The sequence below is a fragment of the Melospiza melodia genome, chromosome 8, assembly GCF_035770615.1.
Source record: "Melospiza melodia melodia isolate bMelMel2 chromosome 8, bMelMel2.pri, whole genome shotgun sequence".
NCBI classification, from domain to species: domain Eukaryota; kingdom Metazoa; phylum Chordata; class Aves; order Passeriformes; family Passerellidae; genus Melospiza; species Melospiza melodia.
This window is the reverse complement of record NC_086201.1, coordinates 16304909-16328217: the sequence shown is the minus strand read 5'-3', so window position 1 is coordinate 16328217 and position 23309 is coordinate 16304909. Positions and strand designations below refer to the sequence as shown.

General features: G+C 39.6%; 1 protein-coding gene across 5 annotated transcripts in view; it reads left to right on the top strand.

Annotated features, from left to right (window-relative positions):
- The window catches only part of ITGB6 (integrin subunit beta 6), a 50127-nt gene that overhangs the window by 3884 nt on the left and 22934 nt on the right, over positions 1 to 23309 (top strand). For 2 of the 5 annotated variants that reach the window (XR_010028553.1, XM_063161975.1), the window contains exons 1-8: positions 13644 to 13772; positions 13881 to 13957; positions 14695 to 14774; positions 17529 to 17733; positions 18647 to 18893; positions 19750 to 19915; positions 20439 to 20600; positions 21343 to 21438. Coding sequence is in view for 4 of the 5 variants with exons in the window: in XM_063161975.1 (XP_063018045.1) it covers positions 13897 to 13957; positions 14695 to 14774; positions 17529 to 17733; positions 18647 to 18893; positions 19750 to 19915; positions 20439 to 20600; positions 21343 to 21438 (1017 nt within the window). In the remaining variant the exon portion in view is untranslated. Of the gene's footprint in view, positions 1 to 182; positions 422 to 7861; positions 7987 to 13642; positions 13773 to 13880; positions 13958 to 14694; positions 14775 to 17528; positions 17734 to 18646; positions 18894 to 19749; positions 19916 to 20438; positions 20601 to 21342; positions 21439 to 23309 lie in introns of those variants that run through there. The other 3 variants (XM_063161976.1, XM_063161977.1, XM_063161978.1) reach the window with 3 other exon arrangements.

The window sequence follows — 23309 nt, the reverse complement described above, 5'->3', positions numbered from 1 at the left end:
CATTCCTATAAATAGCTGCTTGGTTATGAAGGACCAGTAGTGTTTCCTCTGGGAAGAACAGGATTTTGACTAATGGCATTTTAGGCCAGTTTTTGTCAGGCTTTCTATAGGAGATAGGGTTTGGAGAGTAGAATGTCTGCTGAAGAAAGACAGTAATCAAAGTATTAATATTTGAAACACAGACACTGGGTGAGCCTGGAGAACCCACAGAGAAAAGTGAAGTTTGAAGGAGCAGGATGGTGGAGTGCTTTTAAAACAGAGGCTTGAGTTCAGAGCTGGTGAGAAGCAAGGCAGCTGCCATGTGGAAAAAGAGAAGCTCTCTGTGATCCTGAGAAAACTAGGCTGCAGCGCAAGGATGTCTGCAGTGCCAGGGAATCTGCTCTGCACACGAGAAATGTTCAAGTGCCCTGGGGAGCAACAGGTAAGGCAACACATTTTTCTGTAAATTTTTGGAGCAAATGAGGAAGTACCTGTGTGTAGAAAGCCTTGTCTTTCGGGTCTTTAGCTGTTAGTAAGACCTTTTGAAGGGTGGAGGGCATGGGCAGGCAAACAACCTCAGAGCTGGTTCAATAAGGATGTAGGTTTTTAAACTTGTGGATGGAGTGAGGAGCCCTGGTTTTAAGGATATGGGCAGTTTGGGCTGTGTGACCCTGTTCTGTGAGTAAATGCCTTGGGGACACCAAGGAGAACACTCATCCTGCTGGCCATGCAGTGAGGGAAGTTCCATTGACAGTGCAAGAGGTCACATACAGCAAGGATTTCAATGACAGGTAATGAGGCTTGGTGGCTCTCTTCTCCTGATTATTGAAAGAAACAAATGCCAAGATATTTGGGGGGTTTCCTTACAACTAGCAACCGGTCTGGAATTTAGATGCCATGTTCTACAGCCTGGGTAGATTCCAAGGGTGCACTGAATTGACAGCAGCACCCTTTGTGCTGAGCAACTCTGTACGCCCTGCTGAAAGGAAAGAAACAGAGCACTGCATTCAGGGATGTGCCTAACTTCTCCTGAACAGCGAGGAAAGCTCCACACTTGCCAGTTATCTCTTCTGTGCTTTTCCTCAGTTGTGGCTGGGGCCATCTGACGAGTGTTTCCCTGTCGCTCCCAGTCTGTCTGCTGTCAGCGGTTAATGAAGGCGCTCGCAAGATGCCATCCCTGGGGAAAGGCAGGGCTCTGAACAGACCTGGTGCTTGCAGCTCTGGCTGCAGTGCTCCCAGCCCTGCTTGTGCTGTGCACCAGCTCTGATGATTGTGCCACTTCTGAACAATGCTCCTTCACTCTGGAGCTACTGCTATTCCCAATGCCACAAGCCGTGCCTTTCCTTCAGGCTCAGTGAGTGCTTCTGTGCTGTCCCCAGTGACAGGAACGGGTTCTGAGATACCACAGGCTTACCAAGAATGTGCAGAAAGTGAATGAGTAAATCATTGCAGCAAGTGCTTTCAATAATAGTCCTCAGTGTATGTCATTGTCAGATGCTTCATCAATGCACATCCTACAACAAGAAGGAAAAAATAAAAGGGTTTTTTTTCAGAGAACAAGCTTATTTCCATGCTACTGAAATAGAAAGGCAAACTGTTAATATGATGAAAACATCGCCTCTTAGCCCAGCTGAGCTTGCATGTCTAGGTGTGGTTAAGCTTGTGTTTAGAAGGAGTTGTGTGCTGGTCTAGACAGAGGTGAGCTATAAAAGAAGCAAAATCAGCAAAAATAAATAGAGATAAAGAATGGTGAATCATGATGATATATTGCTCAAAGTATGTAAGATCCTGTAAATACTCATCATGCTGTGTAGAGCATACAGTCATTATTTGTGCAAGTAAAGCCAAAGGACTATTTAGTGCACTTTAATGACTATGTTTGCAATTTAACCCACAATAAATTTGCAGTTGAACACCTTTGTAAGAAAATTTAGCTAACAATGCCAATAAATGGCGAAAAAGAGAAAAACTAATTAAGGCAGTGTTCACTTTGAACATTCCTTGTTCTGTCTTCAGGAGATGTCAGGGAAAACTTATTTTAAAAATGCTTTGTTTCATATACACTCTTTATTATTTTATATGAGAGTTAATGGTCTTAGAAGGCTCCCCCAAACCAAGCTGTCCAAATTTTAATTCTCAGAAGGCTATAATGAGGTTTTCAACTAAATGAAAATTAAGGTCTTTCTGCATTGTGATCCAAATGTTTGAATCATTCCTACATAAACAGAGTTACAGTTGTTGTTGCGTATGAACCTCAGGTGCCTCATCCTCCTGCTTATATAAAACCAGAACAAAAAACAGCCCCTTGTTACTCATATTTTCATACTAATTCTGGTTGGCTGAATTAGTTTAAGTGATTCATGACCTATGTTAAAATTTAACACAGCCTTTAATGTGTTCAGCCTGACACATGGTGCCTTACAATATTGATATATCTCAGAGAATAAGCAATCTGCATCAGCCTGCTGAAGCACGCCTTGAGGGGAAAATGATACAGCAGTCCTGATCTACTTCTCTGCCAAAGCTTTAATTAAACATTCATGCTATCAGTTAAGAGTGAAGGAGCTTGGGGAAGTGCATGAAATGCCAGTCCTGTCATTAACAAAATTTCTTTTTTAAAGCTTAGGAAGATAGGAATATACTTCTTAAATTTGACATCTGTGACCTGGTTAGCACCTCAATGGTTTTCAAAACTCTCATCTGCCTTGCTCTCTGGTATCTTATACATAAGAAAACACAAATCCATCTGATTGTCTGTATTCAGCACTTTCTTCCAGTAGCACCCAAAGCAGACAGTGTTTAGCAGAGCAGAACTGGAGTAGTGGTGCTCTGGCAGTGGATCTCATCCTTTTCCTGGGGTACAGAGTTGTGAGCCCGAGGACAGGCATCTCCTTAGGGTTTGTTTCCCATCGCTGGGACCCTGAAGGCTGGTGGGGCAATCTTCAGCCTTCTGCAGCCACTTGTGTGGGAGGTAGAGCCTGGTCCAAATGAGGTTTCATTCAGCACTAGCTGCCCCTGCAATGAGGCTCTGCCAGACTGCTTAGGGATGGCACTTGTATGATAAAGCCTCCTGGCTGTGTCTGCAGAAGTGTCTTATGAGGATCATAGAGAAATTGGTTTTTCTTCCCTCAGTGGAACTGTCTGGGGGTAGAGAATACAAATGGTGCCGCTTCTCCCCGGGGCAGAAAACCTTCTTGGAATGATGAACCTTGGCATCTTTAGAAGGTGCTTCTTCCCTCCTTGAGAACCATGCTAGCAGCAATTAATCTCATCCAACAGTGGTGGATATTACAGCCACAGCCAATATCTCAAATGGTTGTTTAAAATCAGCTTCAGCAAGATTTGCTCCTTTTCTGACCCTTTCCTGGCTTCCACATCTCTTGCGCTTGGCTGTCCTCCACCCAGGCTTTCAGGCTCAGATTTGGAAATCCCCTGCTCCTGACAGTGGACTGGTTTTTTGGCAATATTTACCTGCCATCCTTGTGGAATAGAGTCAAGGCCTCTGTGGTGCCTGTGCTGTTATTCAGAGTGCTAATAGACATTGTAAACAGATAGAGATTGTCAGATTTCTGCCACAAGAACTGTACTGAGGAATTTCCTCAGCCAGGAAGGCTCCCCAGGTTGGAGGTTGTGATGCTTTGTCTGATTCTGAGCCTGGATTTGTTCTAGTTGTAAGAGGAGAGAAATTTCTGAGGCACGACCTTCCTCAAGCTTCACTGTAACAACAGAAGCAGCACAGTACCAGGTTCATGAAGGAAATTATGCACCCTAAAAACCATGAACTTAGAAGAAGGTCAGCAAAAGGCCAAGTCTTGAAAGATTAGTTAATATGCAAGTTCAGAAGCATGAGCTAAATCCAGCTGTCATTGCTCAACCCACAAGCACAGCAAATAAGCTTTAGAGGGGATTTTTAAGCAGCAGGGAAAGAAGAGAAAAACACTCCTTTTAAAGTGATCAGGAGAGATCAGATGGTAACATATAAGAACATAACCATTGGTTCAGGATAAAGGAAAAATAGGTTTTATTACTCCCCTTGAGCAAGCTGATGATGTAGGAGACCTAGTAAAAATGAGTGTTTTTATCAGTAATGTGATGCACAGGCATCATGAATAGCTCTGTGTCAGCACAGTCAATAAATAACTGCAATGGTTTTGTTTACTTCTCTGTTTGCTTAAAACTGTGAATATTGATCAAATTTCACAAAATTAGACAGAAAACTATGACATCATGAGAATGTGACAAATAGCACTTTCCACAAGTGCTGACACTATCAGATAACCTAAATTCAGATTTTTACCATGATTTTAGACTGCTATTTCATGTATCCATCTTGTCTAATCTTCATATTAATATGACACAGGCAGAAGAAGGTGTTTCTGTTTTCCCTGGATGCAAGAAAGTTGACACACTACACAGCTAGAGAGGAACTTGCCTGGCTTTGTAGTATAGAAAGAAAATGTGCTCTGGAGCATCTGATAGGCCCAAGTTAGGAACCAGTTTGCTCTTGACTGTGTCTATGGAAATTGCAGAGGGAGGCACCTCCTGTGTGTCAGCCCAAGCCCTGTGCCTGCTCTTCCCTGGAGGTTTGATTGTTGCCCTACCCATGACTTGGCATGGTCCTGGGAGCAAACCAGTGTTTGACCGGTTTGAATTTTTTCTTGGTTTTTTCTGTTGCTCTCAGACATTGCTGAGCACAATTTTTCTGATTTTAGAGGGCACTCAGGTGCCTCTTCCAGATTAATGTTAACTCACTGATCTCTTTACCTTCTTCTTGTACTGTTTTAAAATTTTGTGGTGTCCCTCTGGTAGTTTAACACACAAATGTCTCTATTGATTAGGGTAGACAGGGTCTTGCTCTGAGAAAATCTCATCCACCAGATCAGTATCTCACTATAGATCAAAAGAAAAATAATGTTGGAAAGAATCACATCATAACTGACTGAATAAATAGCTGACACCTATGAGTCAGTGTCTGCATTTCTTCCCTAACACAACACTACATGGTAGACTGGCTTTGAATAGGTTTGTCCCATAATTTCAGGTAATGATTAACTCCCAATGACTAAAATATCTCCAGGAGAACTGATGAGACATTTCACAAAGCTACTCAAGTTCAAAAGTATATTCAAGATTTCACTTTAGCTCTTTCATGCAAAAATATTTATTTTAACAGAAGCTATTTTAAAACTGCCTCATAAATATAAGTTCAGCAGTACGGAGCATAGTTTTAAGCTAAAATTATTGTATTCAAGGAAAATGTACACATAGTAAGTGCATGCCGTTTATTATTTATTCCATTTATAAAACAGAAGCTGTTTTAGTGCCACTGGCAGTGCAATCATTTATGGGATGAAATATCTGTACCAGATCACATTGTAGGATAAAAAACGAAAGGAATGAGTGGTGGAAAGAACAAAAACAGAGGAAATCTGTGTGAGTAGGTTTGTCCTGAAGGAAAAGCTCCCACTGCAGGGTTTCATTCCTGAAGAGGGTGTGTTAAAGCATGCAAGATAATAAAGAGCAGCAGATGTCTTAAGAACTGGTGTTATGAGGAGTGTTGTAAGGAATTAACTTTTGAGAAGAAGGAGGATTTTTTCACACAAACTGGATGAACTCTGTTGGAGCAAACATGGCATTGATTTTCTGGAACCAAGATTGCTACAACTGGTATCATTATAGTTTAACAGATCATGTAGAATGTTACAAAATAATAGATGATAATAACATACACACATATATATGTATACACACACACACCAGTGTAATCAGTAAAATAATTCTAAGAAATAGGAGAGGATGTTGGGGGACACTTGTAAGTAATTTTGATGCCTGGTTCTGAAAAGTAAAGCATGGTGAATAAGTTAGGGAAAGAAATATCAGATGGGAGAAAAAAGGACATTGACATGTCCATTTATAGGAATGTGGTGTGTGTGGCCTGGGTGTTAGGAATAAAAGGGATGGGACACTTTAAAAATAATTTGCATATTGTCATAGAAGACGAGCTGAGAAGTTTGTGTACAAAAACTGCAAATGCAGGCTAGAGCTGCAGGATCCAAGGTGACCCCAAAACTTCTACGATTAGTGAAGGATGGTGGATAGGTGACCTATGACTGAAACACACTTAAAATAATGTGTAGTTTTTTAAGAAAACTAGAAATAAAACCAGAGATGGGTGGCCTGGGCAGAATGGAATCTGTCAAGGTAAAGGTCTTCTGAAGGGCCACCAAGGAGCAACATTTTCCAGAGAGGTCTAACTCAGATGACTGCAAGCATGAAAGAGAAGCTCCCAAGCATTGCCTCACTGCAGGAGATTTTAACTGGTCAGAAATAGAGTATAAAGCAAATGTTTGTGATAACAGTAGAGCCAGTTATTCCAGGGTGTAATAGCTGGCAAATTTCATCAGCAAGCAGTCACTGGGCTGCCATGATGCTATTCTAGGTGATCTTTGTTAGGTAGTGATGACATAGAGCAGCTGATGGTAGAAAATAACCTAGCTAAAGTTATCCCAGCTTGGTTAAATTGAAAATAAATGAAAGAATGAACGAGAACAGGGCTGTTGGTTTCTCAAAATTTGTCCTTGTGAAGTATTGTACCTAAAGAAATTAGTTAGTGATATTAATTGGATGAAGGTTCCAAACCTATTAAAATTTAATTTAAATAAGAATTTAAAAATCTGTAATTTGTAAGGAGAAAATGAAGAGTGCTAGCACCTTACAAATCCTTAAAAAGAAATTAAAATATTAGGAGTTAGCAAAGAGAGTGAAAGCCCCCACCATACCAGATCATCAGTGAAAATGGTATTTTGGGAACCTGGAAGCAGAGGGTGCAGTCAGATCTGTCAAGTTTGCAGACATACCATCTGTAACAATATTTGAAAAAGTGAAAGTTTTTCCTATCACACAAGTAAAAGGGAGTCTGGTAGGTGGCAAGTACTCTCTCTCTAGTAGAGATTAAAGACTGTGTATATACTGCCCAAACCAAAAAAATGCTCTTTTTTTTTTCTTTAAAGGTGATGGTCCAGATCTTGGAGAAAAATGGGAGCATCTGTAAAAATAAAAGCTAACATTTACCATCTTGAAAAATTTATTAACAAGGTGCAGTAGGCTTATAGTGAAGTGGTGTTTGTTTTCCATCCTAAATTGCTCAAAGAAGAAAAAATAAATTTTCAGGTGAAGGATCAGGAAGTTTTGCTTTAAAGATCTCCCAAAACAAAGGAGAGAGAAAAGGCAGAGAAAAAAGTAATCTACAGCTTGATTAACCAACATTAGTAATCTGGAAATTTCGTATGCATTTTGCAAGAAATTATAAACAATTGTGTGAAGATAAAATACAGAAAACTATGAAAGAACAGGAACCTGGAAGTGTCAAGTAGAATTTAATAGTGCAAATGCTGGATCACACCAGACTGAGGTAGAAATGATTTCTGTTGTAAATTGTGGTGAGTTGGTTGGGTAAGAGGAAGACCAGATTGTCCTGGTAAGTTGTGGAAGGATCCTGAGAGAACTGAGGTGGAGCCATGGGAAAAGCCAAAATGGTTCTCCTTAGATATCATGTAGGAGACTTAAAGAAGGGATACCTGGGTACAAACACCATTGTAGGAGGCTCCTCTGGGTGCTGAGAACAGTCTGTCAGCCATAATTAGGAAAGTACATTGAAGGAAACGCAGAAAAGCAGTATGGCACAAAACGAAGAATGAGGGATACACAATTGCTCTCTATAAATACATCAATGGGAGGGGAAAGAAGGGCAGGGCAAATACTAGGGAGGAAAGAAGCTATTTAAGTTGCCAGACAATGTTGTCATTAAAATAAACGGATATATATTGAAAGTTAGTCAATCCAGGCTGGAGCTGAGGCAGTTTCCAGCCATGAGAAGAGCAAAGTCCCTGAAACAGTCTTCTAGTAAGAGTGACAGGGACAAACCACTGTAGGTGTGGGTATCTCAGTAAAATGGAAGTTATTTGCTTGCAAATTGGATGATACAATTCACGTAGCTCTTGCATAAAGGTGAGTAGAGCCACTTTGCCTCTCTGCCAGAGAGTCAAGCAGTCTGACAAGATTTATGATGGATTTCCGTAAGTTTATTAGGACATCTGTGTAAGGTGAAAGGAAACATTTTCAGTTTCTATAAGAGCCTTTGCAATCTTGTGCCCTTTCCTTTTTATTACTGTGGCAATAGCATTTTTTGAAATTTCTGTTGATTTATTGGTTCTGAAAGCATGACTCTGTGGCCTGTGTCATACTGACATGCTACAAAATGTTAAGAATTAACTATTTTTAAAGATTGGTTTAAAATTTTCATAAATCTGTTTGCTAAGTGTCAAACTAGAGCACAACAAACATGAGATAAGAAGGATGAGATATCAGTGGATCTAATATTATTGACAGCATTTATATGATTAATCATTTTAAACTCTTGAAAAACCTTGTTAGAGAAAATCTGCTCTGCCTTATTCTTTTGGTATTTCTCAGCAAAATACTTGGAATTTATTTAGTTTGATTTTATTTTTATTTAGAGGTGGCTCTATTTATATATTTCTAGTTTTGCATGGGTTTATTAGATATTTAATATTGGCAATTCTGAGGAGTATTTTAAGAACTGTAGAAGCAGTAATCATTCTGTGTAATATTGTTTTTCCAATGTTCCTGTTTGCATGTGAGCAGACACTCTTGATTTAAATTTCCTTCCTGCTTTCAGAAGAAACACATAAGAATAAGGCAAGATTTATAAAGTACAGTAATAATTACCTCTGATAAAGATATTGCAAATAATTCCTGACACTTCAGAAGCTTGTAACCAAGCTTATTACAAAGACAATGGAAGTAATGTTCTGTTTAATGTGAGAGATGGAATTTGAAAAAAGGATGCAAAAAATTTAAAATTCTCACATAAGTGAATACATAGTTTTACAAAGATGTTAATATCTCCAAAGGTTTTTATCTAAGTCACAATATTGTTAAAAGGTAATAGGACTCTCAGTATCACCTTTTTCACACCTGAGAGTGCTCATTTTCCTCCTCCAGAGGAGCACAGTAGCCATAAGATGGCAGCACTCTGCACAAAAGGCTTCTGAAACCATAAATTCTGATCTTTTTCCAAAAAGAGACAGCAGCTGCTGGCAAGGACGCATGGCCTGGGCTCTGGGTGTCTGCACATGGAACCAAACTGGCCCAGCCCAGAACAGCTCCAGGAGCCTCCAGAAATGCAGAAATGGAGCTGCTTTCATGCAGTACCTGAGCCCACTCTCCTCACTATTTACCAGCTGCTTGGGTTCTAGGCTAAGCATTCTGTTTTGGCTATTCTAAAATAACCTTATTCAAGCCCTGTGTTTTAACAAACACTATACTTCTGTCTAAGCATAGGAAGGTCAGCTATAAAATTATTTTCTGTGCAAAAACCAGAGCAGAATCCCTTTTTTCAAGTGATTTAATCCCAGCTCCATAGTTTAGAATTTACATATGAGTGGTCAGGCCTGAAGACATTGTGTTTACCCAGCCTTACATTCTTTTCCAAAAGCAAGCTTGGCCTGCTGCAGGGCTGGGACACAGGGTTGCCTTTCCCTTGGTGCTGCTGCAACAGCAAGGCCGTCACCTTGTCCCTTCTGTGATGGGGCTGCAGGTCTGGTTTGAATTTAGCATTAATCTGAACAAAGTAAGTTTTGGAAAGCTCTTCAGCTAAAGTGCAGGGGTCTGAGGAGCTGTGGAGCTCAGTGTATAGTTCCCATCCCCAGCTTGATGACCCACCTGCACTGATCTTGTTCAGCTGTGTCTGCCCCACATTCTTATAATGCAGGGAAAGCAAGGGGTGCCATGTAAACAAGAAAAAACAAACAAAAAACGAGGTGAGATTTGACGGGATGTGTGGAAGTCCCTGGCATAATTTGAGTGTTGTGGGCTGGTTGGCAGTCCCATGCCATTTTCCTATGAGTTCTGCCTGAGCCCTTCTGCAGTTCAGAGGTCTGATTATTTCTCTTTGAGTGTGAGAGTGTTTTCAAATCTGAAAAGCAAACAAATCTTTCATGTTGCTCACCCATGCCAAAAACTTGAGAACAAAGGTTTCCTCACGCCCTTGGCTGGAACCAGCCAGGCCAGAGCTGTGGGCATGGTGAATACAGGTTGAAAACACCCTGAGTTTCCTGCCTGCTGCTCACTGTACAGTTGGAGAGCAGTCCCTCCTCCCTCCTCTGCCCCTCTGCTTGGTCAGATTCAGGTTGTTGACTTCATTCCCTGCCCTCCTCTAACAGCAACACACAGCTCCGGAAACAAGAGGAGACCAGAGCATGAATCACAACCTGAGTCACCAATTCCCAACACCTTGTTTTGCTCAGAGCTGGAGGGGAAAATTCCTCTCCGCTGTGTGATTCTCCTTCTCCTGCGACCCTCCAAGAGGCTACAGACACCCTCCCTCTTCTTCCAAAACTGCACTCCATCATGTGTAACCTCTTGCAAACAGCACCTGGAGGGTAGGAGAGACCACATCTGTCTGGGCTCTGTGGCAGCTCTGTTTCATTAGTATATTAGCATATACTGATATTGTACCCTAATGGGATATGATATTAGTACACCCCAAAACACAGGAGCTGGAATAAAGCAGCTCCATCCCTGTATGTTCAGACCTTTGCTTTCAGCAAGATCCAGGTCATTGATACAGGACTCAAATGCTTACAGCAGTTTCTTTGAATGGATGTCATTTTCTGTTGGAGCAATACCCATGTCCCACCATGATGATTAATAAAGAAAGACTGAGCAGATGTATCAACTAAAAAAACAACAAAAAAAAAAAAAAAAAAAAAAAAAAAAACAGAAACAAAAGCAGCAAAATAATTAAAGAAGCTAAAGTTTCTGATTTTGCTGATTTGTCACTTTCACCTTCACTGTGAATTTCCCCATTAAATACAACTGTTTGCTAGGGATTATTGCTTCCTCTTGAAATGCATTTGCCAGTTCTCCCTAAAGCATTGTCAGATCTGTACTGCAGCAGAGACAGAGACAGGACAGTCCTTGCAGTGTCTGTGCAGTACTTGTGTGTGGTTTCTGTCTGTGCTGGACTGGCCTCTGTGCAGAGCTCTCACACCACTGTGTGGATATTCACATCATCTCTAGCTCCTTAAAGATGAATCAAAGTTTCAAGCTTAGAAATTTTTTCAGCCTTCATTGTTTAGCTAACTGACTGTGAGATTGTATTGCAAACCTTATGAAGAATGGGAAGGAACCCTGCTGTCAAATCAAGTAATGCCATGACCCCAAAGCATTTTACACATCATTCCCACATCAGCATGGCTACTCCAGATTGAGATTTTACTCTTCTAGTGATAATTAAAGCAAACAAAGCATTGATCTAGTAGAGGAACTTCCTGGTCAACTTACCTTTCATTTCCACAGGTGATGTTTCAAAGCAAGAATCATCTGTCTGCTTCCCGTCTAGGCGTTCTTACCTTGCCCAAGGTTTACTCTTGGTACACACTGTCTCTCTTTCAGGACCTCTCTTAGGCTCCTGCTCTTGATTTTTTTCCCTTGTCTGTTTTTTTGTTGTTGTTTATTCTACTGCATTCTTCTCCTTCTCTGCTCTCTCCAGACAATCCAGGGAGATCTAATTGATCTCTTAATAATCTAATAGATTCCTAATAATCTGCAGAAATTTAGCTATTTTTTTCAGGAAAGGCTTAGTTCAGATAGTGTTTGGCAGCCACCTCACTCAGAGGCAGGCACTTAGCCTCCAGCCCTGCTATTCTTGCCAAGTCCTATATAAAATATTACCTCACAAGCAAGTGGGGAACTGATAATATCACACAGAATTTGTAAGTTTTATGTAGGCTGTATTACTAATTCTCTCTACACTTCAAAGTTTGATATCTTGAATCCAAGAATGAGTGTTGCTAATTGCCAGCTGTTCATCTGGCTGGTCCTTAGTTTGAGACACTGCTGGTGGCTGAAGCACTGCCACCGAGCCCTGTCCTGAGAGCTATAAGGTGACCTTCTACACTGAAAGAGAAAGCACTGGGTTTTGGGCAGCTGCAAGGCTGTAGATATAGTAGCAATCTTAAAGGACACATACACAAATGCCAGTCAGACCCAGGGAAGTAGGATATTTGAGTGGCGTGTTACAGGAGGATGTTTTTCTTAGCAAGAGCAATCACTTTTTGTTGATTCCACTTCTTTTTGACCTTATGTGATTACACAGAGTGTTCTCACAGAGTTGTGTCTTCACAAACTGAGGGAACATAATCTAATCAATGCTTTTTTCATGCCACATAAAATTGCTGCAGCTGAGCAAGTGCTTTACAAAGGGCACTCTGAGGCATAGAGAGCAGTTGAAGGAGATTTAGGAATGTTGTTGCAAATAGAAATGTTAAGATACAGTTCCACTACAGCCTAAACTGGGCTAAATTTGGCCCAAGATATTCTCACCTTTCCTGCCAGTTCTGCCTCAAACTCTGGACTGGGCAGCCACAGGTTTTAAGGGACAAAGCCAGATGAAAACCAGCCCTCCACTTTCTCCAGAAAAGGTGATTGGGTTTTGGTTGGATCAGTTTGAGATGCGGCGTGTTTGGACACGAGCGATGACTAGTGAGAGCAAAGGGGTGGGAACACAAGGGCAGAGCAAAGGTGGCTCTGATGTAATCCAGAGTGAGTTGCTATTGAAACTACCCACAGTCTGTGTAAATACTAGTAAAATTGGATGTGCCTGGGAATATTTCCAGGCACTAGAAGGAGATTGTCTATGCTATTAGACTGTTAAAATGCTCCCTGGCATGAATCTGACCTCTTCCAATCAACACTCTCTGCAAACAATTTCTGGGCACAATTTGGTTGCTAGAATGCTCCCAATAGGCAGTTTGCAATCATAAACTCAAGTCTTTCTGTGCCAGTTGGCCTCAATATCCAGGAATGTTTCAGGCATGTTGAATTTAACTTATACAGACCCATCCCTACTATGACTATTGCAAATCCTTATGAAAAGACAGGACTTATCTTGAAAATTTATTTTTAAAACAGACAATAGCAGAGCATAAAAGATGGGAAGACATGAAATCAGGAAATAAGGAATTTTATTTCCTTTTAATAAGGTGGTAAGAAATACGTATTTTGTGTTCATTTCAGGCTGGGAAGATGGAGGAGAGATAGCAATAACTTGCTATGCAGTTATTTCTGTGCTGCAGAATATTCGGCCACCTATTGGGCAGAGTTAAGGCTGACATGATTCTTTTTTCAAGTCAGTTGCTGTACTGCGAATAAAATTATTCCTCCTTCTATGTATTTAAAAAAATCTACAACTGCAGCATTTCCCTTTCAGTTTGGAATGTTAATAAAATCAATGTACTTGGTGTCTTGAAGTAGTGAAGCAAAGTCCTCAGTTTTAATCTGTGATTAGTTTGGGGTTTTTTCCTTCACAATTCCCTTTATGAGTTTCCCTCCATATCAGGAAATCTGAAAAACTGGGATTTTTTTCTTTTCTCCAGGTATACTCACTTGGCAATCTTAATGATCCATCTCCCCTCGGGGCACAGTTAAACGTGTTTTTTGAAGGAGCTTTAGAAGGGCTGTTGTACAGCGCAAACACGGTCTCTGGGCTGGGTTGCTCTAGGACCCGGAGTGACTGGGACAGACAGAAATCCGCACCTGAATGAATTTTCCCCGTATGCCTTATAAGGAGTCCAGGAAAACAAGGAAGTGATAACCATGTTCACGTTACTGTGTGCACAGCTTGTCCTCCCTACCTGCCCAGGTAGCCCTTGTTTTCACTTTTGTTCATGGTCCGTCCCGCTGGGGTTGAAGTTTCCTCGCGATCCGGTGTACGTGACATCTGAAAACATACCCTCCAGGAATGCATGGGTTTTACGACAGTCTACCTTTATGCAGACCATAATTAACAAGCTATTATTTTTTTTTTTGTCATGCAGCCAGCACTGAAAACGAATGGGGATTGAATTGCTTTGCCTCTGTTTCCTATTTCTGCAAAGAAATAACTATGTGCAAGGTAAGGCTCAGGGGCAGGGAGATCCATTTCAAACCATTTTTCATTGTTTCTTGCTTGAAGTTGACACAAAATAGCTTTCTGCCTTCTGTATTTAATCTTTCCTTTCTATTTAATGACCTTTCTTTGACAGCTGCTGTAGGGCTACATTGCCATTTCATCTGCAATTTGGTGGTCATTATGTAGCACAACAGGTTTGAAAGAGACAGACATTCGAGCAATTTTGTTTTCATTAATCACAGTTTGATCTGCTAAGAATCTTTCCTATTATACATGTGGTTGAGTGTCTCTCTGGTAGTTACACAATGGACAAAAATCATATCAAGTATCTACAGAGCTGAATGAAGCAATATTAAGCATACAGAGTGAGCATAAATCTGTTCTTTTAATATCCCTGACTATGTGGGGAATGACTTACCTACACCATACCAGAAACACATGTAACATTCTATCAGGTGCACTGGAGGGAACAAGTTAACATGTTCTAAGTGAATGCCACCCATAAAGCACGCAAAAGGAGGTATGTTAATTGCCAGCAATTCTGAGGTTTTAATCTTTATTGGAGAGTTAATCTTTTACCAATAGAACTACTGTTAAGAAGAAATTTTATCAGTAATCCTAAATATGGCTAAATATGTGCATTTTTCACCACCCACATTCTCTAAATGACAAGTTTCTTCATAAATTGAATGATTCAGCATAATATTAACAGGCTTTTATCTTCTTGGATTTAAATTTAGGGACCTGTTCTCAGGAAAGCACAGTGACTTGTGAAGATTGTTTGCTTTCTGGACCACACTGCGCTTGGTGTTTGCAAGAGGTAGAGTGATAAAAAAAAAAAATTTCAAAGTAAGACTTGAAGTCTTTGTAGTCACTCTGAGTGATGATGAAGTATTGACTTAATTGGGTCAGCTCAGGGTTTTGTAATGCATGCAGCGCTTAGTGAAGCCTTCCTGGGGAGCAGAAGTGGAATTTAATCTACTCTACATGATCTGTTATTCATAGTATGGTTGTTAGGATGTTTCTTTGTTTGTTTGATTGTTTTCTTGTCTGAAAAAACCACAAAAACATGACTCTTCCAAACCTAAGGCAGAAATAGGGGGGTCTCAGGTCATCAGCCCGAGGGCTGGCTCACCCCCAGCACTGATGGAGAAGCACCAGACACAAAGTCAGAAGCCAGACTGTGTGTTACAGATTATATGCCAAGCCAGACAGTGCAAACAGAAGGTTTGCAGGTATCAACAGTGTAAAAGTTTGCAGATGTAAAACTTCCATCTAGTAATTACTATTCTGTGGTTGATTTTAAGTGTTACAATAATGTTGGCTTTATGATTCCTATGATATAGACGTGTTTTTGGTAAAACATTAGACTTAAAAAATATATCTGGGTTTGTTTCCTATACCTTTATTTAAGATTTTCAGTGCAATCCTAAGGAAGTGACTTCACATTTCTGCTTTTAAAACTTTCTCCTATAAATGGTGCTAAATAATATCTCCCCAGCTCACAGTAAATATTCTAGCTCTTAGTGCATTAGCATTAACAAGATAGTCAGCTATTGCAACAAAAACTTGACAGAAATATTAGAGAAATAGTCTTTTTCATTTTAGTTTCTGGATTGCACCTTTGCTGCTACCAGTTTTTGATGGCTTTGGGTACAGTGATATGACACAGCATGGGACTAAAATACTCTTTACGAAATAGCTCGGCAAGAAAAAAAACTGCATGTTTTAAAAAAAATCTAAAAAGGCGTCTTTTGCCATTTGCAAAATATATTGCCATGGAGGTAAAAAAGACCCCACATTAGTTTGTTTGCAGTAGTTTTTATATCTGTACTATAAAATAGAATTTTGTTAAAATTGGATCACATAATTTTGACTACTGCCATGTATTTTCAAGGAAAAAAGAGCCCAGTATAATTTATTGATTTAAAAAACCTCAAAGCCAAACCAAATAAAACTGTGGAACTATTGAAAACTTCACTGTAGTAAACATGAATTTTCTTCTTTGTTCGTAAGCTCGTTCATTTCTTTGTTAGAAAACAGCAGATCAAGCGTGCAAAAGGCATAGGAGCTTTAGTGTCAGAGCAAACAAAAGCACCTCCAAGGAAACTGTTTTCTGTAGGATAGGAATACACTTTGTAACTGTATTATTTGAAATATGAGGTTGTCTCTTCACACATTTTGAAAAGTTACAAACTGTGTAAATGAAGGAGACGACATGGATCTCCCTGTGAAAGGTTTATAATGGTACATGTAATTTATGTGTGCTCTATTCAAGAAGCAGTGGGTGAGAGTTTTGCCTGAGCAAAGGCATCAGGTTCAGTCTGGAGAATAATGAACCACTGTTCCCAGCAGGTGCCTCAGCACTTCCACCAAAATATATAAGATCCCTGACAATTTTCAGGCATGAAGGGTGATATTTTGGTGAAAAAATGATCATAGTTCTGTTTTTAATAGGTTTAAAGTAAATTTTTTTTGTTTTGCATGGAAAGTTTTTAAGTGACTGAATGAGAATATTGGTGGCTTAATGGCTGATGCATGGGTTGCTTTCCCAGACCTAGGAGAAAAGAGCAGATGCATGGTATGGGTCCATGAATCCCTGCCAGGAACTGAATGTTTCAGAGCTGGTTCTGCCAGGCATTGCCCAGGGTTTGGTCAAGAGGGCTGGCAGGCCAGAGCAGTATCCAGGACACACCTGACTGATTTTGAGAATCTTAACTATAGACATAGCTCTGGGAAATGGTAATAAAGCACAGAAGCCTTTTTGTAAAAGTAACCATTAACTTCACCACCACGTGAGGTTAGTACCCACCCTGTAGCAGTGCTGTGGAAAGGAATGCATATCAATGCTCTGAATTGAGTAATGACCATAAACGGTGAGATATCCAATTGATATCTGTAGGCTTTCGATTTCCTCTGGCTGGTAGAAGGTCAAGGAGGATTGCTGGGCCAAATACAGGTGTGGGGATGCTGAGAGCACCACTGGTGCTGAGGAACAGTGATGGGCACCAGGCAGAGGAACAAAGACTTGATGCCTGCTTTAGTGAACAGGTTAAATGAGAGCTGAGGAGAAAGTGTAGGTCAGAAAAAAAGAACTAGTAAACACTGGGTACTCACAATCTGTCACAAGTTGCCCAGGAGTTTACTATCAGCGAGACTTTTATTGAATGATGTTCTTCAATCTGCAGTTCTAAACTCTATAGGAAAGACTAATGAATTTGTGGCATAATCCTGTGATAGAAAAGGCAGTGGCTCAGAAGGGTTTTGTGTTATCATTCCCAGTACTGTGAGAAACCAAATGCAGCGAGTGGCACAATTCCCATTCCCCAACAATAGAGCAGTTTCTCCCAGGATAACAAGTTGGTGTAAGTTACATTAATTATACACCTGTGTGACATGACCCATGAAGGGAAAATTTGGGTTTCTGTGCCACCTATATCTAGTTCTGCACTAGTTTGCACAAACTTGCACTTTGTTTCCATTCCCTGAGTTGGACTGACCTTTTGTGGGGCAGGTGCTGGTGGCTAGTCAGTAAAACATTTAACTCATCCATTACTTCTCCTGTTTGCATTAGAATTACACAGACTCATTTGGAATTCATGGGAGGTGTGATACCCTGGAAAATCTTTTGTCCAAAGGATGCCAGCTGAATTTGATTGAGTTTCCCATTTCAGAAGTAGAAATTCACAGGAATGATCCCCTAACTGCATCATCCCAGAAGAACAGTTCTGATGTCACACAGATTTCTCCCCAGAAATTAACTCTGAGGCTGCGACCAGGTAAGTCATAGATCATAAGTTAATTTCAGACAGTGTGATAAACTGAAGCTTCTTGGGTTGAACAAGCTCAAAAATATCTTGACAGAATAAAGATGAAAACCTGTGTTGAGTCCAAAATTATCTGTTGACTCATCACATGAAAACTAGGTTCAGCTGCGTTCAGAATATTTTCAGAAGTGCTGGGTACATCATAAAAAAAAGGATATATATTTTTAGTTCCTCTCTTCTCTTGCCAATGAGGTGGCAGGGAGAGAATGAGAGCCCCTGGCTCCTCCCCAGCTGAGCTCCTGTGCCTCTCCCCTGCTGCTCTGGCAGAGTATCTCAGAGGCAACATAAAATCTTGCTTTGAGGATTTACAAGATACCAGTGGCATTCAAGGTAGCATTCCAGAACCATTTGGGGTCCCTCTGATTTGAATTTTTCCTGAAGAAAATTTGGAACAAAAAAAAGTAAGAGACATTCAGTTAGGTCAGGTCATAGTGTTGGAACTGAGAATAAAATCTCTGTATACACTTTGACATTGTTTAAATTTTTAAAGGATATGATAGGACCCCAAAATGCTACCTCTAGTTTTAATTAGCTTCATAGCTAAATTTTCTAAAGCTGCATACTGCTGAAGAGATGTTTTCATACTTTTTCAAATTATAGCAATCAGTTCTAATTCTGTGGTTATGCCATTACTGAATAACTGTTTAAAAAAACCCCAAACATTAGAACTACTTTTAATTTTTCAGAACCTTATGTGAGATTTTTTTGTTGACAAGCAATCTTTGAAATATTTTTGTTAATGCTACTGGTGCTTTAAAATACCAGATAATTGTCACCATAGTGAAGTTTATGAAGAAATTGGCATTGCTCATATTTTCTGCACAGAAGCGCTGATATGTGTCTCACTTTTCCCTGACCTTAACAGGACATGAGGAAACAATACAGATCAAGGTTCGCCAGACTGAAGATTATCCAATTGATCTCTACTACCTCATGGATCTTTCAGCCTCCATGGATGATGATCTGAACACAATCAAAGAACTGGGTTCAACTCTTTCCAAAGAGATGTCAAAACTGACAAGCAACTTTAGACTCGGGTTTGGATCTTTTGTTGAAAAACCAGTTTCACCATTTATCAAAACTACAGCTGCAGAAATAAACAACCCTTGCAGGTAGGCAGGGAAAATCCCAACATCTGTCTGCATGCCAACACTGTCATAATCTTTAGGCTAAAATTAATTTCAGTGTCTTCACTGGAAGCTCTCCCTTCCTCCAGCTGTAAATGGATCAGTTTGTGGAACAAGATTTGGTTCTTTTAGTTTCACCTTCTGATCATCCTTCTGTTGAGTTGTAAGTTATTAGGATTGAGGAATCTGGTAGTGAGTCTGCTTTCTAGCTTTTGCTGCTAGTTACAAATGTGTTTAATATGTTAACAAAAAGGTATGTGGCATGCAGTTTTGTATTTTTCTTTAATTTCTTTCCTTTTCTAGAATACATATAAAAGAACTGTATGATTTACACTAAGGAGTTGCAAACTCAAACCCAACATGGAATACCAGTCCATCAATGCTGTTCTCCTGATTTTTCCCCCCTCTTTAAGGTCTAGCAATCTCCCCAGCCCGTGGCTGGCCTAGCCCTTAGCTAACCTATGTATGGGAGAAGCTGGGCTCTACAACCTGGAGCAGGACTGCAGCATCTTGGTGGTCATCTCTGAATGCATTAAGGAGTCACAGATTCCAATATTCTTCCAAATATGAGATCAAGGCACAGCAGGAGGCATGGCAAGGGCTGCACGTTGGTAACTGGCTGAATTACTCTGCTCCAGGAGGCATTTCCCAGCCTTTGTGCAGATTTTTTCCATTGCCCAAGACACTGAATGCTCTTTAATTATCTTAGGTTTGTCATTAATTCTTCTCAGGCAGAGAGAAGAGACAGAAGACCAAAACAAATCCAGGCAGCCCTCTGAAGCAGCCATTCCAGTGATATTTTACTCTCTATTACCCATAAGCTGTCTCACTTTTCTTGCAGAACTGTACCCTATGAGTGCTTACCCACCTTTGGATACAAAAATGTTTTGCCACTAACAAATGATGCTGAAAAATTCAACAAAATTGTGAAAGGACAGCGAATTTCTGCTAATATAGACACTCCAGAGGGAGGATTTGATGCAATTATGCAGGCAGCTGTTTGCAAGGTACTTGAAACTTCTAGGTATAATATTATTCCATATATAATTTCTTCTAGTATTATATGCTGGTATTTCAAAGTGACGGACTATTTTTCAAAAAATTTTAACACAAACCAAGAGCCTCATTAAATTTGTGTGAAAATACTTTTGGCTGTACAAGTAAAACATGCATATTGCAATATTTTAGTCTAAGTTTCCTTTTAATTGCCAGGGACAAATAAGCCCAAATATCAATATAATTACTGTGTCTGTTTTTCTGTTTAAATATTTTTTATTAACTATGTTTAGAGTAGTGAGCAGATTGACATGAACATGGCCAACCCATGTTATTAAACACAGGGATGGGGAAACAAAATGTTAGCCAAAGACAATGGAATGAAAATCATCCCTTAGGAGATGTGTTGTCTTTGATGCTTCCTTGAGAATGATGCTATTCATTCATTTTGAGATGCCGTTCTCCAAATATTTTGCTGGTTTCCTATGTTGTGATGCAATATATCTTGCTAAACTGATGTGTTTAAAATGACAGGAAAAAATTGGCTGGAGGAATGATTCCCTACATTTGCTGGTGTTTGTGAGTGATGCTGATTCCCATTTTGGGATGGACAGTAAACTGGCAGGGATTGTTATTCCTAATGATGGGAACTGTCATTTGGACCACAATAATGAATATTCCATGTCAACTGTTCAGGTAATTACCGACAAATTTTGTACACTCTCACATTCTGGAAATTTAAAGACTAAGACAAGCAACAGTGAATTACACTTTTAGCACTGAAATGTGTAAAAGCTAGGGAATCCAGATATTTCATGTAATCTATTTTATTTGTAACTGCATGTTTGAGTAAAGAGAGAACAGTTTGTTTGTATGGAATCAGGATAGATTATAACTAAGAAAAAGGAAAGAAAAAAGACAATTTCTACAACAGGAAAGCCCATGGAATTAGACTAAATAGTATTTCCTTCTGCAGGGAAAGCAAGATTTGCATTAATTATGTTCCCTGAAAGGGTTTGAATTCAGGACCAGTTCAGGAATTTGCAGGACACTGTTCCTGTATGAGAACTTGCGAGTTTAAGATTCAGTGTTCAAAAATACTGAATATATACTCTATAGTGTTCATTGTAGGACAAATACCATTGGTGCAGTGCAGTTCTTTGGATTAAATATGTATATATAACACAGATGCTACTGAGCCAAAGTCCCCACTAAGGAATCTGGCTCTGTACTTTTCACAGAGGGGTTTCCTTTAAAACAACATCAGGAAATTATATGCACTATCTTTTATTTTGTATGTGTGTATTCCTAATTAAAGTTTATACTACACAGAGAACAAAGTGTTCATTATGATCACTTGAATGTGTCTTTCATGGGAGACAGGAACTGAAAGCACATGAGAAACAGATTTATGTGCCTCTCCTTTGTTTGTTTGCAGGAGTATCCAACAATTGGACAATTAATTGACAAACTTGTGCAAAACAATGTTCTATTAATTTTTGCTGTAACAAATGAGCAAGTTCACATATATGAGGTGAGCAATCTAAAATGATCCGTTTTGCAATGTTTGTTTTAAAGTTCACCTTTTTTCACAGCTGACACAGTAATTCTAGTACTAAGGACTGAATTCTAAAAGATATTTATGTGATAAAAATAACTAGGAAATTGTATATCTGAGGAAAGCTCTTCTGCTTAAGTGCTTCTTCATGAATTGATTTTGGTGTTCTAAGGTAACTTTTAAATCAGATTTCAAGCTGAATCACACTAATTCTTTAAGTCAAGGATTGACAAACTGCATTGCTAAACTATTCAGTATCATCATTATGATTAGCCTTTTGTATTTTATAAGGCTAGAGGAGAGCTGAACCTTTTCTCACTTTTATAAAGAATATACCTGAAACATGCAGTTATCTTCACACACTAAAAGAGATTCTAGATGAGAGTTCATAGTGGGTAATAAGGGGTTTTGCAGCCTAAGCTTGCTTGCCTGGCCACACCCTGCTGTGTGAAAGGGGACAAGCAGAGAGAAATTGCTTGCCCAAATTTATTCAAGTTGGTTGAGAGGAAGCCAGTAAGGATGATCCTGCTGATAGAATAAGACCAGCTTTCTGAAGGAGAAGCATTCACAAAACATTCTGTATTATTGCCAGAAGTACAGTAATGAGGAGAGGTGCTTCTCTGCTGTGATTGCCACGTCAAAGATAGGAAAGAAAGAGGGGAGGGAAAGAGAGAGCAGCTGAGTCCTTGAGGTAGTCACCAGTAGGTTTTCTATTTCTATCCTCTGTGTAACCCAGGGAAGACCCCCGCAAGTACTTCTGTAACTGATTCTAGGGGTGGAGTTATTTTGAGTAAAACTGATGCTCCAGCTGTTTAACAAAAGTAACAAGAGTCACAAACTGCATAAACTGATTCTCAGATTACAGCCTTGACAAGGGAAGGAACACTCTCTGTCTTGAAGCACTGACTGCCTTGCATTTTTGAAGAATGTATTGAGTACTGAGCTGGATCATAAACATTTAGATTGATAACAGTAGAAGTCAACCACTTAAAAATGCAGTGGCTTCAGCTATTTCTTAATAGAGATGCAATTAATGACAGCTAAACCATTTTTCCTTATAGATTTTTTTAATAGATGGTTCATGAATAGGGGCTGTTAGGAAGGTAGTTGAGAAATACCTGTTTGATTTACAGAGCCTTTTTTTGTCCAAAGAAATATTTCTCTTGCTGATGGCAGTGGTTTACCTTGGAAATTGCTTGTGGTCACCCTTGAAGCTGACCACCAGCATTCTTACCAAGGTGTTTCCATTTCAGTATCCCTGTGTCAGTATCAAGGTTACCAAGAGGAACCCTTTGGTAACAGCGAACACTAAACAACGGCTTATAGCTAACACAAAATACAAATTATTGTTAACCTAGCTAGAGAATGGTTTGTTCTTGTTGCTTTCTTTGTTAGGAAAAAGGAGGTACAACTGCCTTCCCTTTTACAGGGTGTATAATAATCCCACTGAATATAATCTATCTGCTGATTTTGTCTTTTAATACAACTTTCTTCCACTAATGGAATATTTATTATATATTATATATTATTATATCTACACTAATTCCACTAATGGAAAGCTATATTTGTTATGGTCTGCTTTTTGTCCTGTTGGTGACGTGGAAAATCAGTCAAAGCAAGTACAAAAATCATACACAAGTGTCACAGTGCAGTTTTTCCAAACAGCAACTACCTTTAAAGGTTCTATGTAGGGTGTGAACACAGGGAAATACATGAACACACTGCCAAGTGTTCACCTCTGCGATGCAAATTTGTAATATAAAGGTAAATAACCAGTATCTATGCTTAACAATTTAAAAAGAACAAAGCATGACAATGAGAATTATTCTTGTGGTAAGGTCTCTGCT